The sequence below is a fragment of the Rattus rattus genome, chromosome 15 (assembly GCF_011064425.1).
Source record: "Rattus rattus isolate New Zealand chromosome 15, Rrattus_CSIRO_v1, whole genome shotgun sequence".
Classification (NCBI taxonomy): domain Eukaryota; kingdom Metazoa; phylum Chordata; class Mammalia; order Rodentia; family Muridae; genus Rattus; species Rattus rattus.
This window is the reverse complement of record NC_046168.1, coordinates 69,940,674-69,964,742: the sequence shown is the minus strand read 5'-3', so window position 1 is coordinate 69,964,742 and position 24,069 is coordinate 69,940,674. Positions and strand designations below refer to the sequence as shown.

Sequence of the window (24,069 nt, the reverse complement as noted above, 5' to 3'; positions counted from 1 at the left end):
GTGAAGCTGCATGAACATAGTTACCCCAGTGCATGTGGGTAGCCATGGAGGCTAGAAGAGGGTGTTGGGTCTCCTGGAACTGTAATTACAGCTGGTCATGAGCCACCTAAGGTGGGTGCTGGGAACTGAACTCAGAACCTATGTAAGAGCAATATGCACTCTTCCCCACTGAGCCATCCCTCTAGCTAGATCCCTTTACACATTCCTATTGCAACCCAAGGTTTTCGTTGTATGCTATTTTGAGGCTAAAAATTGAGGGTGCTAGGAACAATCTGGAGACCAGGCTAAAGATAGGCATCACACATGTAGGGGGAAAAAAACTCCAGGCCAGGTGTCAACACATAACTCTAGTTATGAGTGAGGAGCGGAGTGTCCTTGAGAAGTTCCCACAGCTGGCTGGCCATTCGTCTCCCTTCCAACTGCTCTTGCCTGGGCTCTGGGGACAGACAACACGGGACTGATCAGAGCAACCCTTCATAGCCATTCTAGATTCCTGCCCTGTCTAGCAGGCTCTCTTACTTCCCCCTCATAGACTCTGACTTTTTATTAGCCTGTAAGGTTTTTATCTGTAAGAGGGATAAGAAGAGCCTCTCCTAAAGAGCAGCTATGCAGATTAAGTATTAATCTATTAAGTATTAAGTATTAATTAAGTTTAGTGTTGCAACATCTTTCAAACATGTTAGCTCCTTTGAAGTTTGGGGTTTTGAAGAATTTCGTTTTAAGTTGCTTGGTACTGAACGAAGACTGTGCTTTGTTTTGTTTGGGAGGAAAGATCTCTGTGGACTTTGTGGTTCAGCAGGCACCTGCTGGGATTTCCAAGTTTATAATGAACCACAAGTTGGTCACCTTCAGATACTCTGGAGTGGCTCTGCACCAGCAACAGTAGCTCTAGTCAGTTCTAGCTGGCCTTGGCTGTGGGGTGTGCGGTTATGTGGGCGAGGGTTGTCTGACCTTAGTCATTGTCAGTTTTTTCTCTTGTGTTAATTCTCCTGCCTTTGCCAAAGGCTTTCTTGACCTTGCTCTCTGCCCTACTCCCCTGAGTCAGTTACACTCTGTAGCTCAGGCTGGCTGGCCTAGACTTCACTATCCAGACTTACCTTGAGTTCAAGGCAATGTTCTGGATTCAGCCTCCCAAGGAGTACTAAGATTGGAGGGGAAGCTCCCACACAGGCTGGAAAGTGACCTTATAGCACATTCAACTAAGGGCTGCACAGAGTGACCTTACAGCCTGGTCAGCTAAGGGCTACACAGAGTGACCTTACAACACAGTCAGCTAAGGGCTACACAGAATGACCTTACAGCATGGTCAGCTAAGGCCTGCACAGAATGTCTTGTCAGCCATTTGTAGTTTTCAAAATAACCTCTGGTGAGCAAATTAGACCTTACAGGTAGATTGCAGATAGGCTGCACTCAAAAAGTTCTTTTGTTGATGTTTGTTTCTCCAGCCCCCTGACCCTGCCTCTACTCATGTTCTGTCCCTTAGCAATTTCTTTCCTTTCTTGGTGTCACACAATATTGTTCTGTGTCCTGGAATCAGACCTTAGCCACTCTGCAAGATTCCTTCAGAGCACAGGGAAGCTTTCTTCGATGTTCCTCTAGACAGGTACCATTTGTCCCTGACTTCTGGAAATAGACTAAGGAGAAAGGAACTTCTTATATTTTCTTTAGATCCTTACCATACTGGCTCTGCCATTACAAACAGATGCACTGGGGGTCGAGGTATGGAATTTTAATAGAAGGACATTTCTACCTCTCCCTTGACCTACTTACCACCATAAAATGTCCCTTTCTTCTCCAGTAGGAAAGCTCAAACTGCAACTTTGAGGAGCTGATGTCAACCATGAACAAACCTGTTTTTTTTTTTTAAAAGATTGATTTAGCTATTTTATTTGAGTACACTATCAGCGTCTTCAGACACACAAGAAGAGGGCATTGGATCCTATTTACAGATGGTTGAGAGCTACCATGTGTTTGCTGGGAATTGAACTCAAGACCTCTGGAAGAGCAGTCAGTCTGCTCTTAACCACTGAGCCATTTCTCCACCCACTCCCTAGCCTGTTTATCTAAGCTTTACTACATCCTTGTGTGGAGAGAGGAAGATGGGGAATGGAAGCCCAGCACTGACCTTGTCTGTTTTTCTACCCCATGCAGGAGCAAGAACTCTGTCTTTTTCAGTGATGAGGAAAGGTGTTCTCTCTGGTCCCCAGGAGGTGACAGGAAGGCTGAGTGTTCTGGCTTCCTAAGCGCACTCGCTCATACTGACATCACCTCTGTCTACCGGCTGAGTGAGTGTTCTGTAGACCCCGGAGAAAGCCCAGGTTTCTAAAGACCAGAAAGGAACCCAGAGCCAGGAATAGACTTTTCTTCATTCTATTCCCATCTAGGAATTTGGGGCTGCAGTCCCTATCCACTTGATGTCCTGGTTCATACGGGGTTAGCAATTTCCCTGTATATATTAGATCTTTCTGGATTGCATATATAGTGTTACTTGGCAACTATGACACATGATAAAACCAACTTGCCTTTACCATGGGTGGTCAGCTGGATTGGCCTTTCATCCCAAGGAAAGCAAGAGCTGTCTGAGTCATGGCTAAAGGTCACATGGCTGGCTAGGTACCAAATCACATATCATGTTGATAATTGGAAAGAGACCTCAGAGATAATTTCTCCCTTATTGTACAGACTAGGAAATGGAGACCCAAGAATGTTAGTACCTGAACCAGCATGCCTACCAGCCAAGACAGTCCATTTTATCATGCTACCCCAGATACAGGATGACCCTGGATGTATCTGTCTCAGGAGTGGATCTACCTTGCTTAGTGCAATTATTGGCAATGTTGAATGAATGAATGAATGCATGAATGAATGATAATAACTTCCTCATGATGGGAAAGGCCCACTGCTTTGTGGAGAAAATACAGTTATCCTCACAAATGTTGCTGATGAAGGGTTTTTTCTCTTACCTCTTCGGGGACTGTATGTCTGCTTCTGTGAGGCTGAATTAGATGGTTGCCATCTCATAGGGGTAGCCAGAGAGGGAGAAGTACAAACCCCAGGTAGGAGCCGTAAAGTCCTAGAAGACTTTCTTGCTGTAGCAGATCTGCCAAACTCAGGCAGGAAGCTGGAGCTGCGAGGCTCTCCTGATAAGGGGAGCAGAGCTCTGAACACCAAGGAGTACTTGTTCTGGGAGCGGGAGGGGAGCAATGGTTGGTGATAGACTTGCATCAAAGGGGCCAGCAGCATGGTGACATGGTGTGACCTAATACTAGGTCTGTCCTTTGTCTCTACCTAGGTGAGTTTGAATCCATCCAGAATCTTCAGAATGACTTGAGCGGTGAGTAGAGATCATGTCAAGCCCGACCTCCTGCCCATGGGTCAGCTTCTCTATTCTTTTGCCAGGAGCTGACTGCCCCAGTTGCAGGCCCTCAGGGGTGCTCAACTCTGCCTGTCCTTACAGCATCTCAGCCCGAGGGCTTCAGGGAGGCCAGGTCTGGTGGGACCTGGATGGAGCGGAAGACCATGGGCTCCAGACGTTCCAGCAGTTCTCTAGACTCCAGCCTTGAGGATGAGCTCATCTCAGCCTCCTCAGACAGCTATCACCTTCCAGAGCCTGATGACCTCGATGACCCGGAACTGTTCATGGACCTAAGCACTAGCCTGGAAGAGGATGAGATGGAGCACTTTGCCCCCATCTTGGCTTTTCTAGATCATGAAGGCTACACTGACCACTTCAAGAGCCTCTATGATTTCTCCTTCTCTTTTCTTACTTCGTCCTTTTACAGCTTTTCTGAGGAGGATGAGCTAGTGGCCTACCTAGAGACTTCGAGGAAGTGGGCCAAGATGACCCACAGGACGTGGGCCCATACCCGGCTCTGCTTCCTCCTGGGCAGACTAAGCATCAGGAAGACCAAACTTTCCCAGGCCAGGGTATACTTTGAGGAGGCCATTCGAGTCCTTGATGGGGCGTTCGAGGACCTCTCCCTGGTGGCTGCTCTGTACATCAACTTGGCAGCCATCTACCTGAGGCAGAGGCTAAGACATAAAGGGCCAATCTTGCTGGAAAAGGCAGGTGCTCTGCTGGCCTGCCTGCCAGACCGTGAGTTCAGTGCCAAGAATGAGCTTGACGTGGTGACTTATGTGCTTCGCCAAGGGATCGTGGCGGGGAGTGGCCCTCTGGAGGCCAGGTCCTGCTTCCTGGCCATCCGGTTGCTCCTGAGTCTTGGCCGGCATGAGGAAGTTCTGCCATTTGCAGAGCGTCTGCATCTCCTTTCTGGACACTCCCCTGCTTCGGAGGTTACAGCCACCATGTTGAGTTCTCTGTATGACAAGAAATATCTTCCACATCTTGCAGTGGCCTCCGTTCAGAAACGTGGTCCCCAGAGTGCCCGGGGGATGTCTGTTGCTATTTGGCAGGCTTATTTGGTTCTCCAGAATGCCACAAAGATCCTGGGTGTTCCTTTTTCAAGCTGGTGTGAAGTTTCTGCACTGGCCTGCCCAACCCTCAGGCAGGCCCTGGCTGCCTGTGAAGAACAGACTGACCTGAACATCCAGAGGACCTTGTGTCTCCTCCTGTCCAAAATGTACCTCCAGCACAGGTCTCCTGATGGTTCTGTCCAATACCTGAGTCAAGCACATGTGTTAGGGAAACTCCTGGGTGAAGAGGAAGCCTTTGAATCTTCTCTCTGTCTGGCATGGGCTTATCTCTTAGCCAGGCAGACAAAGAAGGCTTTGGAGATCCTCGAACCGCTACTGTGTTCTTTGAGGGAGACAGAGTGTGTAACCCAGAGGGGAGTGGTCCATAACCTCCTGGGACTGGCCTTTGAAGATGAAGGTCGGACAAGCAGGGCAGCCAAGAGCTATCTCCGAGCTTTGATCAGAGCTCGGGAGATGGGGAATATACGTAACCAGGCTGTGTCTATGGCTAATCTTGGTCACTTGACCCTCAAGTCCTGTATGCAGCAGTCAGCCAGGGGTTATCTCCTGCAGGCTGTCCGACTGTATTCTGAAATCCAAGCCAGCAAGGAGACAGATATGGAATTGGTACAAGTGTTACTCTGGTTGGGTCAAGCTCTGATGTCTGGACACCAGCTGGTCCACAGCCGCCTTTGTTATGAAATGGCACTGCTATTTGGCTTAAGGCATCGACACCTAAACAGTGAGTATGTCCACACTGCTGGGAGCACTGGAAAATGACGCGTTGGTGCACGCCATGCCAGTATCTCATTCATGTCCCTGCTTTATGTTCAGGTCAACTTCAGGTCACCAAATCCCTCTGCCATTTCTACAGCTCCGTGTCCCCAAACCCTGACGCGTGCATTACCTATCATGAACACTGGCTGGCCTTGGCTCAACAACTCAGGGACCGGGAGATGGAGGGGCGGTTACTGGAGTCCCTTGGGCAGCTTTATAGGAACCTAAATACATCCAGGTGAGTCCCTGCTTGAGGGAGGAATGGTATTCTTTCTCTCAAGAATCGCGTGTCCAGATGCACACGGTATGTGGATAACATGTTGGGACACCACAGGTCCTGCAGCTGTCAGCAGCACTACCGGTCGGTTGGGAGCTCTATGGCCTTGGGCGAGTTATACCTTGGTCTCCGTCAGTCAGAGGAGGATGATAGTGGTGTTTATCATACAGTACTAGTGTCAGAGGTGAATGAGTTAAAGTGCCTGAAATTCGGACAGTCTCTGTAAAGGTTACTACTTTCTCTTGTGTCTCTAGTCTATCCTGATTGGCTGAGAGGACATAATTCAAAGGGGCCAGTTATACTGTGGACCAGGGTCCCTTCAGGAGGTCTTCACTACTTAAAGATGATTAGGATTTGAGAAAGGACACAAAGTATTTATAAATGCCATGAAATGAAACAGGGATGCTTTTCTTTTTGGTAAAAAAACAAACAAACAAACAAACAAAAAAAAACCACTTGATTGGAACCTCATCTTTAAAGTGGAACTGGGACTGGGGAAGTCAAGTCTGCTATCACCTGTGCTCAGAAAAAATACACGGGGATGAAGGGTAGACTTAGCACTTGGTTGTGTGAGGAAACTGTATACCTGTATACTAGTACTTTCTTCGGGATTTTTTTTTTTTTTTTTTTTTTTTGCTTGTCTTAGTCAGGGTTTTATTGCTTGTGGGTGCCATGACCATGGCAACTCTTATAAAGAAAAACGTAATTGGGGCTGGCTTACAGTTCAGAGGTTTAGTCCATTGTCATCATGGAGGGAAGCATGTCGGCATGCAGGGAGACAAGATACTGGAGAAGCGGCTGAGAGTTCTACATCCGGATCTGCTGGCAGCAGGAAGAGAATGAGACACACTCAGCCTGGCTTGGCCTTCTGAGATCTCAAGGTCTACCTCCAGTGAGACACATTTCCTCCACTAACATCACACCTACTCCAACGAGGCCACACCCACTCCAACGAGGCCACACCCACTCCAACGAGGCCACACCCACTCCAACGAGGCCACACCCACTCCAATAAGGCCACACCCACTCCAACAAGGCCACACCCACTCCCATAAGGCCACACCCACTTCAACAAGGCCACACCTCCCAATAGTGCCAGTCCCTATGAGCCTATGGGGCCATTTTCATTCAAGCCACCACAGTGCTCTCCGAAAAACCTTCAGGTTTGTAAAAGTATATCCCCAGTATATCCAAGTATCTTTTAGGCTATTGATACGCAAAGTCTCCTCACCCACCTCACCTTGCCTCCTGCTGGAGTTCTTTGCTCACACCAGTCTAGGGCCACCTAAGAGTCTCCTTCACTGATGGTCAGCTTGCAATTCTGTCTCTAAAACCCTCTCATTTCACTTCGCAACAGATTTGTGTCTTAACATTAGGATCATAATTCTTACTAAAATCGAGTGGGGATTCTTCTAGTGTTGATCAGAGAGACATTTGCAGGGAACACTAATTCAAGGCTAGCTTTTGCCTTTTAGACACTTCCCTAGTTAGGTTTTCTATTGCTGAGATGAAATACCATGATCGAAAGCAAGGTGGGGAGGAGAGGGCTTATTTGGCTTCTACATCGTAGTCTGTCATTGAAGAAGTCAGGTCAGAAACTCAAACAGAGGGAACCTGGAGGCAGGAGCTGATGCAGAGGCCATGGAGGAGTATCGTGTACTGGCTTGTTCCTCATGGCTGCTTTCTTGTACAACCCAGGACCAGCAGCCCAGGGGATGGCACTACCACAATAGGCTGAGCCCTACCCCCATTAATCACGCATTCAGACAACTCCCTACAGGGTTGCCTACAGCCCGATTTTTATAGAGGCATTTTCTTAAGTGAGGCACCTTCCTCTCAGAAGGCTCTAGCTGTGTCAAGTAGACACAAAAGTAGTCAGCACTGGTACCATGGTAACCGTGGCCATGTAGGCATCAGACAACAGTTAATCGAATGGTGACCTTCTCGTTCTCTATGTATTTCTCCCCACTAACTGTATTTCTTCCTGTTCCTGTTCTCATACAAAAACGTCTTCTGAGCTTCCCACTCCCTTTGCCTTTGGTGCCAGCGAGAGAATTTTGACACACACAGCCCGTGGGAGGCAAAGGAATGCCGGCCCAGCCTGTCCTTCCTCCATTCCTACAAACTCTAGGAGTCTGGATGCCTCTGGACAGAGCTAAGAGATGGGTTTCGGTGACATTTTGAGATGGACTAGAATAGTCACATGCATCTAGGAACTGGGCTTTAGGAAAGCCAGATTTAGGAGGATGGAACAAGGATGCCGAGTTTACTTCTGACTCATCGTTGCCTCTTCCAACGGTGTTTCTGGTGTATTTTCAGTTTTAGATTATTCCTGTGTGTCCACCTTCTACCTGACATCCTCTGCTCTCAGCTCTGGTTTAGTTGTCGAAATTAATGAGACTTTTTTGGCAACAGGGGTTGAGGGAGAGACAGAGAGAGACAGAGAAGAGAGTGGGCAGGCAGAAGGAGAGAGTATGAATCACTGTTCTTACATCTAAGAACAAACAGTGCATCATCTGCAGGTGACACAGAAGACACATGAGTGGGGACCACAAGAAGATATCAGCTACAAACTGGGACAAGTGGCTGGAATTAGGAGTCTAGAAACCAAGTCCTACTGGGACCTAATAACATGTCCTTAACAAGCCATTTGTTTTGGTTGCTGTGTTCATAGAGTCAGGAATCTTCCAGATGATTCTGAGACTGGCTAACTATATCAATCTGACACTGGCTACCAGGCTCCTAGTGCCTCCAAAGAGGCTTCATTCACTGAGGCAGATCCTTAAAGCTACGAACCTTCTAGATAGGGCCATGGAGACAGGGACCTAAGGGCTTTTTCGGGGAGGAGGAGTCTAGAACACTCCAAAGAATGGTTGGAGTTCTTGCAGGCAGATGTTGTATCAAGTGCAGAACTAGGCTGTGTGCTCCTGTGGGCAGCTGAGTGATAATGGGGTTTTAGCCCACAGGATCATTACTCTGTGTTACTGGGTATACTGGTTTGCTGCCCTGCATGCTGATGCCTAAGAGAGAGAGGGGTGTTTGTTGCAAAAGGAGACCGTGCCTGGATCGCTCAGGGTTCATGTAGGGAAAGAAAGGAGTTTGGAGGCAGGCTTTCTAGTGTTTAGTGACAAGATTAGTGGGAGTTCAGGTGCCATTCCAAATGTTCTCTTTGATCCTGGCCTATGCAGTATTAGGTGTAAAATAGCATGGTCCCCCTCCTTAGGGAGTACTTACCAATAAGAAACCACATATTGAATATAGAGTAGGACAAAGTGACTGGTCCCCAAATAAGGAATGTAGATTCCCACCCTAAAATTAGTTACTTATAGTAAAAATGAATAAAATTAAATTAAAACAGCATTGAAGATCATGCATGGGAAACAAGGATCTCTTTGCAAGTTCCTATGCCCCAAATTCTCCAGAAGTAACTATTTAAAAATTTAAAAATATCAACAAATAGCTCATGTATATGAAAGATTATATATCATGCTCTCTATATTAAGTTCTTGGTATAGTAGGTATATGCATACTTTAGTTACATGAAGAATTATGATAAAACCTCTATACAATGCAGTGATGGGATCTGTTCCTGAGAAAGCATTTTATTACACCATAAGAGCCTTTCTGATGTGTCTATGGTTAAGAGTTGGGAAGCCTCATCGTTAGGAACAAAAACCACTCAGAGTAACTGTCTCATGCAGCCTCCACTGTGCGAGCGTGCGTGTTACCTGTACAGGCTTCTATTCAGGCAGATATTGATCATTTAGCACCTCTTCGTAATGGCATCATTGAATTTTGACCACATGTGATACGGCTGAGCCTTTACAAGTTAATTTGCAGCTCAACATACATTTTGGTCTTTAGCATTCTCATGTAGCTGTGTTAAGTCTCATTGCTGTCAAACATCTTCAGTCCTTCCAACCCTGGACTCCTCAGCAGCAAGGACTGCCCACCCTCCACTCTCATCTGGCATCGGAAAACACACACCTCCTGTGTATCGTTGATACTAGGTACAAGTGGGGTCAGTTTCGGGACTGGTTCCTTTCACTCCCTATAGTGTTTTCAAAGATCATTTATGCCATGGATGTCAGTGTCCCATTATTTTTACTCCCTCCCTCCGTTTGTCTGTTTATTTTCTGTGTAACATTGTGTGGCGGTCAGGTCCTTCCCTTCTTTAAGTGGGACCTGGGGATTGAACTTAGATTGTAAGGCTTGGCAGCAAGAGCCTTTACCTGTGGAACCATCTTGCTGGCCCGCTGGTCATTATCTTTGTCGCTGTGGCTATGCCACGTTTGCTTATTCATTCCTTAGTTGATGGACTTGTGGGTTGTTTTTACTTTGCCACTATGGTAACCGATGGGCATTTGTGAATGAGTAAAGATGGGGTTGTAGTTCTCTTGAACTGAATTTTGGATTTCAGAATTACAAGTGTTTGTAACTTTGTTTAAATGTTTGGGGAAATACAGACTGTCTTCCAAAGAGGTCGCACCATTTGATAGCCCTATGAGAAATGTGTGATGACGCCAGTGCCCCCATGTCCTCACTGTATTTTCTGTTGTATGGGTTTCATTTTGGCCATCCTAGTGGGGTGAGATGGGATGGAATCTCATTTTTCCATGGTGCTTTTAGTTTGCGTTTCCTTAGTGACTGAAGATATTGAACATTGTTTCATGGGCTTTATATGTTCTTTTTTGAAAAATGTTCATACAAGTCATTTGCCTGCCTGCCTGCCTGCCTGCTTATCTATTGTAGGCTGATGTCTATATGCAGGTGAGGGCTGGCACAAGTTAAGGCAAGGCCTGTAATTGGACAGTGAGAAAGTGGGGCGGGCACAGAGTTTTGGTAAGGGGAGAGAGAAGAGGAGGAGAGGAACCAAGATGGAGGCAGAGGATGACCCAGATCCGTGTGGCCTTAAATGACCACAGGTTGCTATGAATATTTCTTAAGGGATGGAATTCTATAGGTCAATTTATCTTATCTAGGTGGGAGTTTTTTTTTTTTTATCATTATCAATTGGTTGTAAGTTTATAGTGTGGACATTTTGTGGATTGAGAATTTAACATATACATCTGATTGCTAAATTGTAAACATCTGGAGTTTTGATTTCAATGGGTTGCTGGGAGTTGGTACTATAACCATTTGGGAGTGGTTGCTGGGAGTGTGGTAGAGTCCGTGGCAGAGAGCTGCAAGAGGACAGCCGCCACTGGGATCAGAGTGGGTCTCAGAACTGCAGGGGACCAGCAGCTGCTGGGATCTCTAGAGTCCTGATTTTACTGGGTTGCAGGCAATGTGAGCAGAGTTTGAGGCAGAGAGCCAGCCGGGAGAGGGTGGCCACAGCATGCAGCTAGCAATAGGGGCAGAGAGACTGCCAGGGACAGAGAATAGCTGGGGGTAGCTTGGCATGGTGCCCTAGAACAGGCCGCCACTGAGATGAATGTACCCGCTAATGCCATATGTCCTAGCTGGCCAGTGAGGGTTTGTGTTTATTTTTAATATTTACCTCAATATCTATCTATCTATCTATCTATCTATCTATCTATCTATCTATCTATCTATCTATCCATCCATGTTAATTAGGGTTTTACTGCTATGAACAGACATGACCAAGGCAACTCTTATAAGAACATTTGGGGCTGGAGAGATGGCTCAGTGGTTAAGAGCACTAACTGCCTTTCCAAAGGTCCTGAGTTCCTGAGTTCAACTCCCAGCAACCTCGTGGTGGATCACAACCATCTGTAATGGGAGCCAATGTACTTTTCTGGTGTGTCTGAAGACAGCTACAGTGTACTCATATAAATAAAAAGAAAAAAAGAACAACACTTAATTGGGGCTGGCTTGCAGGTTCAGAAGTTCAGTCTATTATCATCAAGATAATAGGGAACATGGCAGCATCCAGGCAGGCATGGTGCAGGAGGAGCTGAGTTCTACATCTTCATTTGAAGGCTGCCAGCAAAATACTGACCTCTAGGCAGCTAGAACTAGGGTATTAAAGCCCACACCCACAGTGACACACCTACTTCAACAAGGCCACATCTACTCCAACAAGAACACACCTCCAAATAGTGCCACTCCCTGGGCCAATCCATCACTCTGTCTGTCTCTGTCTGTCTATCTATCTATCTATCTATCTATCTATCTATCTATCTATCTATCTATCTATCTATCTATCATCTATCTATCTATCATTTATTTGAGTCGGGGTTTCTATGTATAGCTCTGGCTGTCCTGGAACTCCCTCTTTAGACCAGGCTGGCCTGAAACTCAGAGATCCTCTGGCCTCTGTCTCCCAAGTGCTGGTCATATGCCACCAACACCTGGCTTTTCATCTATTTAAAATCAGTCCTTTGCCTCTTTATTGTTGACTGCAAGACTTCATGTGCTCTGGATGTGTGTGTTGCAGACATTTTCTCCCAGTCTTGCTCTTTTGATTGCTTTGTTTAATGAGCTGGGCTCTTTACGATGGTCAATCTTGGATGTCACTTTAAGGCAATTAGGAAAGCACACCTCTGGGTGCCCTGGGGAGGGGGTTCCAGAGAGACTTAATTAAGCTGTGAAGGCCCACCACAAATACTGAGGGTAGCATCCCACAGGATGAGGTCCAGGTGAGATAAGGGTATGGGGAGAATGAAATATTGTTCTCTAGAGAACAATCAACCCCTTTTTATTGCTAGGAAGTTGGTGATAGTCTTCTGTTTAGTTCCCAAGTCTCTTGTCACCTTTCTCTCTTTTTCTTGTCCTACTAACTAGAGATCAGACATTTTAAAAAATCCTTTAAAAAGCCGATTTCCCATCTTATCCATTTTCTCCACTATGCCATTCTCTGTGTGGCTCTGCTCACTTGTCTTGCCTGCTTCCTCTACGTGCTTTGGGTTGATTTTACTCCTCTTTGGCTAGGGTCTTCAGGTGGCATTGACTTATAAGCTTCAAGTGTTGGGTATTTCCCCCTGTGCTACACTTTATATCATCCCGCAAATTCTGGTATATTGTGCTTTTCTTTTTATTAATCTCAAAGTATTTTCTAATATCTTTGTGATTTCTTCTCTGACCTGTTGGTTATTTAGGAGTTTTTTCAGGTGAATTTCCCAGTTTTTAGAAACTATAACTGGTGCCTAATTTGATCCCTCTGTGGTGGGAATATATATTTTGTATTATTCTATTCCCCTCAAAGTTTTGAGAGTTGTTTTATGGCACTGCATGTGGTCTATTTGCAGGATGGTCTAGACACTGTAGAAGAATGCACTTTTTGCTGTTGTTAGGTGTGACATTCTCTGTAAATCATCTCTTTTAGGTTCGATTGGTCTGTTTCCTTATATTATAATGGAATTTCAACCTGTTCTTTATTTTTATCTCCACTGCTATTGTTTGGTACTGGAGATTCACTGGGACCATGTGCATGTTGAATATGTGTTGACTCTCAGAACTATACCCACCACAGTCCCTGGTTTCCTTCTTACTCCAAGTCTAACTGTCCTCTGTGTCATTGAACAAAGGTTGGTAATATATCCAGTTGTCTTGCTGAATTGTCTAGTTCCTCTTCGGTTCTGTTAGGCTGGTCTACACATCATTTGGGCTCTGTCAAACACACACACATACACACACACACACACACACACACACACACTTTTTTTTGACATTTCAATGTTACTTTATTTTTAAGGTACACATATATAAATGCAGTGAAAAAGTTAAGAAACTGACCAAAGGAGATTAACATTGCTGTTACTGTGTTGCAGCTATGCAGGGCCCAACCTCCCTATCACTTCATGGTGGAGGTGGACCCTTTTCTTATTATTATTATAAAATATATATTATATAAAATCTATCATTTTTATCTTTTTTTAATATATTTATTTTATTTTTTTTTAACTTGAGTATTTCTTATTTACATTTCGAGTGTTATTCCCTTTCCCCGTTTACTGGCCAACATCCCCCTAATCCCTCCCCCTCCCCTTCTTGATAGGTGTTCCCCTCCCCATCCTCCCCCCATTGCTGCCCTCCCCCCAACAATCATGTTCACTGGGGGTTCAGTCTTAGCAGGACCCAGGGCTTCCCCTTATACTGGTGATCTTACTAGGATATTCATTGCTACCTATGAGGTCAGAGTCCAGGGTCAGTCCATGTATAGTCTTTGGGTAGTGGCTTAGTCCCTGGAAGCTCTGGTTGCTTGGCATTGTTGTTCATATGGTGTCTTGAGCCCCTACAAGCTTTCCAGTTCTTTCTCTGATTCCTTCAACGGGGGTCCTGTTCTCAGTTCAGTGGTTTGCTGCTGGCATTCGCCTCTGTATTTGCTGTATTCTGGCTGTGTCTCTCAGGAGAGATCTACATCCGGCTCCTGTCTGCCTGCACTTCTTTGCTTCATCCATCTTGTCTAATTGGGTGGCTGTATATGTATGGGCCACATGTGGGGCAGGCTCTGAATGGGTGTTCCTTCTGTCTCTGTTTTAATCTTTGCCTCCCTATTCCCTGCCAAGGGTATTCTTGTTCCCCCTTTTAAAGAAGGAGTGAAGCATTCACATTTTGATCATCTGTCTTGAGTTTCATGTGTTCTGTGCATCTAGGGTAATTCAAGCATTTGGGCTAATAGCCACTTATCGATGAGTGCATACCATGTATGTTTTCTGTGATTGGGTTACCTCACTCAGGATGATATTTTCCAGTTCCAACCATTTGCCTCATTTAATTTCATAAAGTCATTGTTTTGATAGCTGAGTAATATTCCATTGTGTAGATGTACCACATTTTCTGTATCCATTCCTCTGTTGAAGGGGCATCTGGGTTCTTTCCAGCTTCTGGCTATTTTAAATATGGCTGCTATGAACATAGTGGAGCATGTGTCTTTTTTATATGTTGGGGCATCTTTTGGGTATATGCCCAAGAGAGGTATAGCTGGATCCTCAGGCAGTTCAATGTCCAATTTTCTGAGGAACCTCCAGACTGATTTCCAGAATGGTTGTACCAGTCTGCAATCCCACCAACAATGGAGGGTGTTCCTCTTTCTCCACATCCTCGCCAGCATTTGCTGTCACCTGAGATTTTGATCTTAGCCATTCTCACTGGTGTGAGGTGAAATCTCAGGGTTGTTTTGATTTGCATTTCCCTTATGACTAAAGATGTTGAACATTTCTTTAGGTCTTTCTCAGCCATTTGGCATTCCTCAGCTGTGAATTCTTTGTTTAGTTCTGAACCCCATTTTTTAATAGGGTTATTTGACTCCCTGCGGTCTAACTTCTTGAGTTCTTTGTATGTTTTGGATATAAGGCCTCTATCTGTTGTAGGATTGGTAAAGATCTTTCCCCAATCTGTTGGTTGCCGTTTTGTCCTAACCACAGTGTCCTTTGCCTTACAGAAGCTTTGCAGTTTTATGAGATCCCATTTGTCGATTCTTGATCATAGAGCATAAGCCATTGGTGTTTTGTTCAGGAAATTTTTTCCAGTGCCCATGTGTTTGAGATGCTGCTCTAGTTTTTCTTCTATTAGTTTGAGTGTATCTGGTTTGATGTGGAGGTCCTTGATCCACTTGGACTTAAGCTTTGTACAGGGTGATAAGCATGGATCAATCTGCATTCTTCTACATGTTGACCTCCAGTTGAACCAACACCATTTGCTGAAAATGCTATCTTTTTTCCATTTGATGGTTTTGGCTCCTTTGTCAAAAAGCAAGTGCCCATAGGTGTGTGGGTTCATTTCTGGGTCTTCAATTCTGTTCCATTGGTTTATCTGTCTGTCTCTGTACCAAAACCATGCAGTTTTTATCACTATTGCTCTGTAATACTGCTTGAGTTCAGGGATAGTGATTCCCCCAGAGGTCCTTTTATTGTTGAGGATAGTTTTAGCTATCCTGGGGTTTTTGTTGTTCTAGATGAATAGATGAATTTGCAATTGTTCTGTCTAACTCTATGAAGAACTGGATTGGAATTTCGATGGGGATTGCTTTTGGTAAAATGGCCATTTTTACTGTATTAATCCTGCCAATCCATGAGCATGGGAGACCTTTCCATCTTCTGAGGTCTTCTTCAATTTCTTTCTTCAGAGGCTTGAAGTTCTTATTGTACAGATCTTTTACTTGCTTCGTTAAAGTCACACCGAGGTACTTTATATTATTTGGGTCTATTATGAAGGGTGTCGTTTCCCTAATTTCTTTCTCGGCTTGTTTCTCTTTTGTGTAGAGGAAGGCTACTGATTTATTTGAGTTAATTTTATACCCAGCCACTTTGCTGAAGTTGTTTATCAGCTTTAGTAGTTCTCTGGTGGAACTTTTGGGATCACTTAAATATACTATCATATCATCTGCAAATAGTGATATTTTGACTTCTTCTTTTCCGATCTGTATCCCCTTGACCTCCTTTTGTTGTCTGATTGCTCTGGCTAGAACTTCAAGAACTATATTGAATAAGTAGGGAGAGAGTGGGCAACCTTGTCTAGTCCCTGATTTTAGTGGGATTGCTTCAAGTTTCTCTCCATTTAATTTAATGTTAGCAACTGGTTTGCTGTATATGGCTTTTACTATGTTTAGGTATGGGCCTTGAATTCCTATTCTTTCCAGGACTTTTATCATGAAAGGGTGTTGAATTTTGTCAAATGCTTTCTCAGCACCTAATGAAATGATCATGGTTTTGTTCTTTCAGTTTGTTTATATAATGGACGTTGATGGGTATATTAAACCTCCCTTATGCCTTGGGAGACCTACTTGATCATGGTGGATGATTGTTTTGATGTGCTCTTATTCATTTTGGTTTCCAGGAAATTTTGTTAAGGTATTTTGCATGATATTCTAAGGAATTGGTCTTTTAGTTTAGGTATAAGAATAATTGTGGCTTCATAGAAGGAATTTGGTAGTGCTCCATCTGTTTCAATTTTGGAATAGTTTGGATAATGGGGTTGATAGAATTCTGCACTAAACCCGTCTGGACCTGGGCTCTGGTTTATTTCCTTAGGTGTTATGGGGTTGTTTCCTGTTTATCTGTTTAACTTGGTACCTGGTATCTGTCTAGGAAATTGTCCATTTCCTGCAGATTTTCAATTTTGTTGAATATAGGCTTTTTATAGTAAGATCTGATGATTTTTTGAATTTCCTCTGAATCTGTAGTTATGTCTCCCTTTTCATTTCTGATTTTGTTAATTTGGACACACTCTCTGTGTCCTCTCATTAGTCTGGCTAAGGGTTTATCTATCTTGTTGATTTTCTCAAAGAACCAACTTTTGGTTCTGTTGATTCTTTCTATGGTCCTTTTTTTTTTACTTGGTTGATTTCAGCTCTGAGTTTGATTATTTCCTGCCTTCTACTCCTCCTGGGTGTATTTGCTTCTTTTTGTTCTAGAGCTTTTAGGTGTGCTGTCAAGCTGCTGATGTATGCTCTCTCCTGTGTCTTTTTGGAGGCACTCAGAACTATGAGTTTTCCTCTTAGCATAGCTTTCATTGTGTCCCATAAGTTTGGGTATGTTGTACCTTCATTTCATTAAATTCTAAAAAGTCTTTAATTTCTTTCTTTATTTCTTCCTTGACCAGGCTATCGTTGAGTAGAGTATTGTTCAACTTCCACGTATATGTGGGCGTTCTTCCCTTATTGTTATTGAAGACCAGCTTTAGGCCGTGGTGGCCGACAGCACGCATGGGATTATTTCTATCTTTCTGTACCTGTTGAGGCCCGTTTTTTGACCAATTATATGGTCAATTTTGGAGAAAGTACCATGAGGAGCTGAGAAGAAGGTATATCCTTTTGCTTTAGGATAGAATGTTCTATAAATATCTGTTAAGTCCATTTGGCTCATGACTTCTTTTAGTCTGTCTACGTCTCTGTTTAATTTCTGTTTCCATGATCTGTCCATTGATGAGAGTGGGGTGTTGAAATCTCCCACTATTATTGTGTGAGGTGCAATGTGTGTTTTGAGCTTTAGTAAGGTTTCTTTTACGTATGTAGGTGCCCTTGTATTTGGGGCATAGATATTTAGGATTGAGAGTTCATCTTGGTGGATTTTTCCTTTGATGAATATGAAGTGTCCTTCCTTATCTTTTTTGATGACTTTTAGTTGAAAATTGATTTTATTTGATATTAGAATGGTTACTCCAGCTTGCTTCTTCCGACCATTTGCTTGGAAAGTTGTTTTCCAGCCTTTCACTCTGAGGTAGTGTCTGTCTTTGTCTCTGAGGTGTGTTTCCTGTAGGCAGCAGAATGCAGGGTCCTCATTGCGTATCCAGTTTGTTAATCTATGTCTTTTTATTGGGGAGTTGAGGCCATTGATGTTGAGAGATATTAAGGAATAGTGATTAGTGCTTCCTGTTATATTCATATTTGGATATGAGGTTATGTTTGTGTGCTTTTTCTTCTCTTTGTTTTGTTGCCAAGACGATTAGTTTCTTGCTTCTTCTAGGGTGTAGCTTGCCTCCTTATGTTGGTCTTTACCATTTATTATCCTTTGTAGTGCTGGATTTGTAGAAAGATATTGTGTAAATTTGGTTTTGTCATGGAATATCTTGGTTTCTCCATCTATGTTAATTGAGAGTTTTGCAGGATACAGTAACCTGGGCTGGCATTTGTGTTCTCTTAAGGTCTGTATGACCTCTGTCCAGGATCTTCTGGCTTTCATAGTCTCTGGCGAAAAGTCTGGTGTGATTCTGATAGGTCTGCCTTTATATGTTACTTGAAATTTTTCCCTTACTGCTTTTAATATTCTTTCTTTATTTTGTGCGTTTGGTGTTTTGACTATTATGTGATGGGAGAAGTTTCTTTTCTGGTCCAATCTATTTGGAGTTCTGTAGGCTTCTTGTATGCTTATGGGTATCTCTTTCGTTAGGTTAGGGAAGTTTTCTTCTATGATTTTGTTGAAGATATTTACTGGTCCTTTGAGCTGGGAGTCTTCACTCTCTTCTATAGCTATTATCCTTAGGTTTGATCTCCTCATTGAGTCCTGGATTTCCTGTATGTTTTGGACCAGTAGCTTTTTCTGCTTTACATTATCTTTGACAGTTGAGTCGATGATTTCTATGGAATCTTCTGCTCCTGAGATTCTCTCTTCTATCTCTTGTATTCTGTTGGTGAAGCTTGTATCTACGGCTCCTTGTCTCTTCTTTTGGTTTTCTATATCCAGGGTTGTTTCCATGTGTTCTTTCTTGATTGCTTCTATTTCCATTTTTAATTCCTTCAACTGTTTGATTGTGTTTTCCTGGAATTCTTTCAGGGATTTTTGTGATTCCTCTCTGTAGGCTTCTACTTGTTTATTTATGTTTTCCTGTGTTTCTTTAAGGGAGTTCTTTACGTCTTTCTTGAAGTCCTCCAGCATCATGATCAAATATGATTTTGAAACTAGATCTTGCTTTTCTGGTGTGTTTGGATATTCCGTGTTTGCTTTGGTGGGAGAATTGGGCTCCGATGATGCCATGTAGTCTTGGTTTCTGTTGCTTGGGTTCCTGTGCTTGCCTCTCGCCATCAGATTATCTCTAGTGTTACTTTGTTCTTCTATTTCTGACAGTGGCTAGACTGTCCTATAAGCCTGTGTTTCAGGAGTGCTGTAGACCTGTTTTCCTGTTTTCTTTCAGCCAGTTATGGGAACAGAGTGTTCTCCTTTCGGGCGTGTAGTTTTTCCTATCTACAGGTCTTCGGCTGTTCCTGTGGGCCTGTTTCCTGAGTTCACTAGGCAGGTCGCTTGGAGTAGGAAGGTTTGTCTTACCTGTGGTCCCGAGGCTCAAGTTTGCTCCTGGGGTGTTGCTTATGAGCTCTCCGTGGGGCAGCAACCAGGAAGGTCTGCGCTGCCCTTTCCGGGAGCTTCCGTGCACCAGGGTTCCAGATGGCGTTTGGTGTTTTCCTCTGGAATCAGTAATGTGGGCAGAGTGCAGTCTCTTCTGGTTTCCCAGGCGTGTCTGCCTCTCTGAAGGTTTAGCTCTCCCTCCCACGGGATTTGGGTGCAGAGAACTGTTTATCTGGTCGGTCCCTTCAGGTTCCGGCGGTGTCTCAGATGCAGGGGACCCGCTGCTGCTGTGCCCTTATCCAAGGGAACCCAGAGGCCATATACAGTTTCCTCTTGGGCCAGGGATGTGGGCAGGGGTGGGCAGTGTTGGTGGTCTCTTCCGCTCTGCAGTCTCAGGAGTGCCCACCTGACCAGGCGGTGAGGTCTCTCTCCCATGGGGTTTGGGAGCAGAGAGCTGCTGCGGGCAGGGATCCGCCGGTTTGGGACTCCCGCTAAAAACCGGAAGTGCCCGGTCCTAGAGGAATTTTTGCCTCTGTGTGTCCTGAGTTCACCAGGCAGGCCGCTTGGAGCAGGAAGGTTTGTCTTACCTGTGGTCCCGAGGCTCAAGTTTGCTAGTGGGGTGCTGCCTACGAGCTCTCCGCGGGGGTAGCAACCAGGAAGTCCACACACACACTTTTGACTGAAGTGTTTAACCCATTCCTGGTTGAGTAAGCACCCTCCTTTGTGCACCTACAGGGAGGCTTACGTGCCCTTTTATCATTTTTCTGCTTGTTTTCTGTCGTCTCACATCCTTTTCAACTTTCAATTCTGCTACCTCTGCTTTCTCTCATGTTAAATAGATATTTAACGGAGCACTGTATTATTTCCTTCACTACATTTATTTTCTCAGCAGGTTCCTAAGGATCGAGAGTACCAGATTCACCTGTATCACTTGCAGGACTTTCTGAGTGAGCGTACAGAGCTCCACACATGCACATGGCCTTCATTCCTAGAGAGGCTGGCTCATGTAGACGTGGTATCCTCCACTTTTGCCTTTATGTGCTTTTGCCTGTTCCTCGTGTGTAGTTCCTTTTAATGATGCTGAGGATTGAACCCAGGGCTTCACAAATGCCAAGCAAATGCTCTACCACTGAGCTACATTCTCAACCCAAGATTCCTATTTGTCCCAAATATTTTCTTTCTTATAGAAAATTTTTAAATCCTGGCCTGGGGTTTCTTCCCCACCTTTGGATATTGAGTTCCCGGATAAAGAATGCACGCACATCCTTTACAATAAGCCTTAAGCAGCACAATAGCTGGGCGGCTGCCTACCCTCCATGCTGTTAGAATCTATTTTCCTATCGATAGCCTGGAGTTATTGATTACTATTTACTATGTTCCATCTTGGCTGATTCTAACTCCCATTGGGCAGCCCTCAGGGCCACACTCTCTTGAGCCTTAACCCATGGTGGCTTCTCCTTCCTCCTCTCCAGTTCCTTCTTCTCCTTCATGCCCCTCCTCTCTCACAGGCCTGTGAAACCTAAATGCCACTCAAGTTTCTCCTGCCCAGCTATTGGCTGTCAGCATTTTTAATTCACCAATCAGAATTAACTTGGGGGCAGGGTCACGGGGGTGAGTGTAGACTCCAGGTCTTAGGGGCCTGCACTTTGCGTTACAATAGACAGTAAAAGCCAAAGCAATGTTCATTTATCTTTCTGATTTTTTTTTTGAAAACTGCATAGAAAAGAGGGTGTTTTAAAATTCAATTAATTAATTGAGCTTTGGGGGATCCAAAGTCATCCTGAGCCCTGTAGCAGGGTTCCCCAGAAACAGACTTCGAGGTTTTGTTTGATGGTTGCCACAGGTCTGGGGTGAGCAGGAGGGATGAAGGCTGGGCGAGGAAGCATCAGGTGTCCACAGGTGAGATTCGCACAGACTTCTGGGGAAAGGCTTATTGTGAAAATTCACTGCTTATGTTTCCGTTGGTTTCCTCCAGACCTGGACTTTCTGAGATCCCTGCTCCATTGTGCTAGAAGCAGAACCAGGTTCTTTAATTTTTTAAAAGTTGTATTTGTTTTTATTTTATGTGTATGGGTATTTTTCCTGCATGTGTGTCTGCACACTATTTATGTGCCCGGTGCTTGTGGAGGCCAGAAGAGGGCCTTGGATTTTCTGGAACTGCAGTTACAGATGGTTGTAAGCCTCCATGTGGGTGCTGGGAACTGAACTCTGGTTCTCTGGAAGAGCAGCTGGTGCTCTTAGCCGCTGAGCCATCTCTCCAGTCCTTGAGGCCTTTGAATTTAGTATACAGTAGTCCCAGTTTTCAAGATTTTCATTTAAATTCTTTGGAAGAAACATTCGCCAGCCATCAACATTGACTTCCCCAGGATTCAGAAGTACTTCCGGTGTCACAGGAAGCTATTGCGGATGGAAAGGTTGTTGTTCCTTTGTGAAGTAGCCATTTCATCGGAGAATGTGCAGGAATGCCATACTTGTTTAGCATTTATAGATCAGCAATATCTATAGAGAGGAGAGCTTTTAAAATTAAAAAGGAAAGTACAGAGAACAAAGACAGATGAACAGGTGTCGCCACACCCCGCTGGGTGTGGTCACTTTTATTCCTCACGATGCTTCCTGGTAGCTTAAGTGAAAGTCAAAGAGTCTTATGAAGTTCTGACTGTCATGAAAAAAGAGCATAGACACATGCATCTGTTGGAGCAAATTTTCTCCTGGCATTGGAACCCAGGAAGTAGCTCTTAATATCACGGACCCCTGGTTTCCGAATGAAAAAAGGAATAAAAAGGAAAGGCCATGACTGCTTCTTGGTGTGGTGGAGAAAAATGTTTATTGTGGATATGTGGCACATGGCCAGAGGCAAACACGTCTGGGAAAGTCCAGAGTGGACATGACCCTGAGCCATGTGGGGAGAGAGGGAGGGGAAGAGAGAGAGGTAGGGAGGACCAAGTTCAGCAGCCAGGAGGCCAAAGGTACAAAAGGGGTAGGTAACCAAAATGTCTGGATTATATAGGCAAGAACCTCTGGGAGAAGGGCTGGAGAGTTCAGGGTAGAAGGCAGGTATACCAGCCATACCCCCTAACTGCTAGGGACTGAGGGATGCTGGGAAAAACTGAAGGCCAGGCCCACTTTGGTAGGTTAAATAGGCATCTCAGATGCTTGTCTCGGGTTTGAAACTTAACAGTTCCCAACCTTCCTAATGCTGACCTTTTAATACAGTTCTTCATGCTGTGGTGACCTCCCCAACCATAAAGTTATTTTTGTTGCTGCTTCATAACCGTAGCTTTGCTACTGTTACAAGCCATAATATAAATATGTGGTATGCAGGATATCTGATGTGCAACCCCTGGGAAAAGGTCATCAAGGGGTGTCAGCAACCCCCCAGGTTGAATACCGCTGTCATGGACAGATTTCTTCAGCTCCTCTCAAAGAATTTCCGTTCTCACCAAACTCAAGGTAAAGCAAGCAGAGTCAGGCTTGGAGGAGAAAAGGATTCTAGGGAGGGGTAAGAGGGTCTGTGTGACAGAAATCATCTATGTAAGACATTTGAGGAGAGTCCCAGGGCTAAGTATGATGCTTGGGAAAAGGTGAGTGCTAGCAAGTGGCATTTCTGATCAAGGGAATAGACGCGAAGGCCATGTGAGTAACAGGTGAACAGATGGTGACGATCACGGCGACTCAGGCAGAGAAGTCCTTGGCTGAGAAAGGATGCAGAGTTGGGTAGGCTATGGGGATTGCATCTCAGCTGGCCTCCGGACGTATAGTAAACATCCACAAAGAAAATACCGGGCTAGCAGAAAGCTTCTGTGGAACACGTGTTGTTTTGCTGAGCAGTTCGTCTGTTTCAGGGCAACCGCATGTAGCAAGAAGCTGTATGGAAGCTGAGTGCTAAAGTGGTCCAATGTGTTGCCCGAGGCCCCTGGTGGTGGTTGTTGCCAACAGTTGGAGACTACGGCAGTGTCGGAAAACTTGTTTGGTTTTTATTTTTTGAGGCAGAATCACCCAGAGCAGGGTGACCTTGAACCTTTATTCTCCTGCTCCCACCTCAAAAGTGCTAGGGTTATGAGCATAACACCTCACATTAGTAAGCTTAAAAAAAAAAAAAACACCAGTCAAATAGTACATGTTTCAGGGTTCGTGGGCCATATGTTCTCCATCAGCATTCTTCCACTCAGCAGCTGTAGTGTAAAAACAGCTCTGGGCAGTACATAAACAATGAGAGTGGCTGCGTTCCAGAAAAGCTAACTAACTCATAAAAGCAGACGGGAGGGAGTGCTTGGCACACGGGTCAGACTTTGCCACCCCTGGTCTATTGTCCATGTACTCAAGCGCTTTGTATGTGCTGTTTTCTCTGCTAACAACCCTCGCCCTAGATAAGGATGGCGCCTTAGGATTCCAGGGTCGAGAGTGGCTTGGTTTTTATCAGCTCTGTCCCTCCCTGCTGGAGGCCAGCGTCATCACACCGCTTGGCTTCACTGGACTTAGCTGAAATTCTCAATAGAAGGGGCTTTCCCTCTTCTGTCTTCTTGGTGGTTATCATCACTAAATTAATTGATTTTCCCTCTGGTGTTTAAAATGGGAGGGGGTAGTAGGTTTGTCTCACTGTTCAGTACCTACAGAGTAATGTTCTCTCTGCCTTCCAGGAGACAACTATATTGGAATGAGACCTAAGGGTTCAGTCTCTGAGTGGTTGACGCCTTCGTGCATTTTGTTCTCGGTCTCAACCTGACACATGCAGACGGCGTCAGTTATGTTTCTATCACTGTGGTTAAATGCCACAACCAAGGCAACTTATAAAAGGAAGCATTTAATAGGGCTTCAGTTTCAGACGGTTGGAGTCCATCATGATAGAGTGTAGGCATGGTGGAGGGACCGCTCACATCGCAGAACTGCAATGGGATGTGTGTGTGTGTGTGTGTGTGTGTG

At 44.7% G+C, this 24,069-nt stretch overlaps 1 protein-coding gene across 1 annotated transcript in view; it reads left to right on the top strand.

The window, feature by feature from the left end:
• The window catches only part of Sh3tc2 (SH3 domain and tetratricopeptide repeats 2), a 68,338-nt gene that overhangs the window by 31,097 nt on the left and 13,172 nt on the right, over positions 1-24,069 (top strand). Inside the window, exons 9-12 of the mRNA XM_032886039.1 lie at positions 2,152-2,285; positions 3,293-3,334; positions 3,458-5,155; positions 5,248-5,428. Of these exons, the coding sequence (XP_032741930.1) occupies positions 2,152-2,285; positions 3,293-3,334; positions 3,458-5,155; positions 5,248-5,428 (2,055 nt within the window). The remainder of the gene's footprint in view (positions 1-2,151; positions 2,286-3,292; positions 3,335-3,457; positions 5,156-5,247; positions 5,429-24,069) is intronic.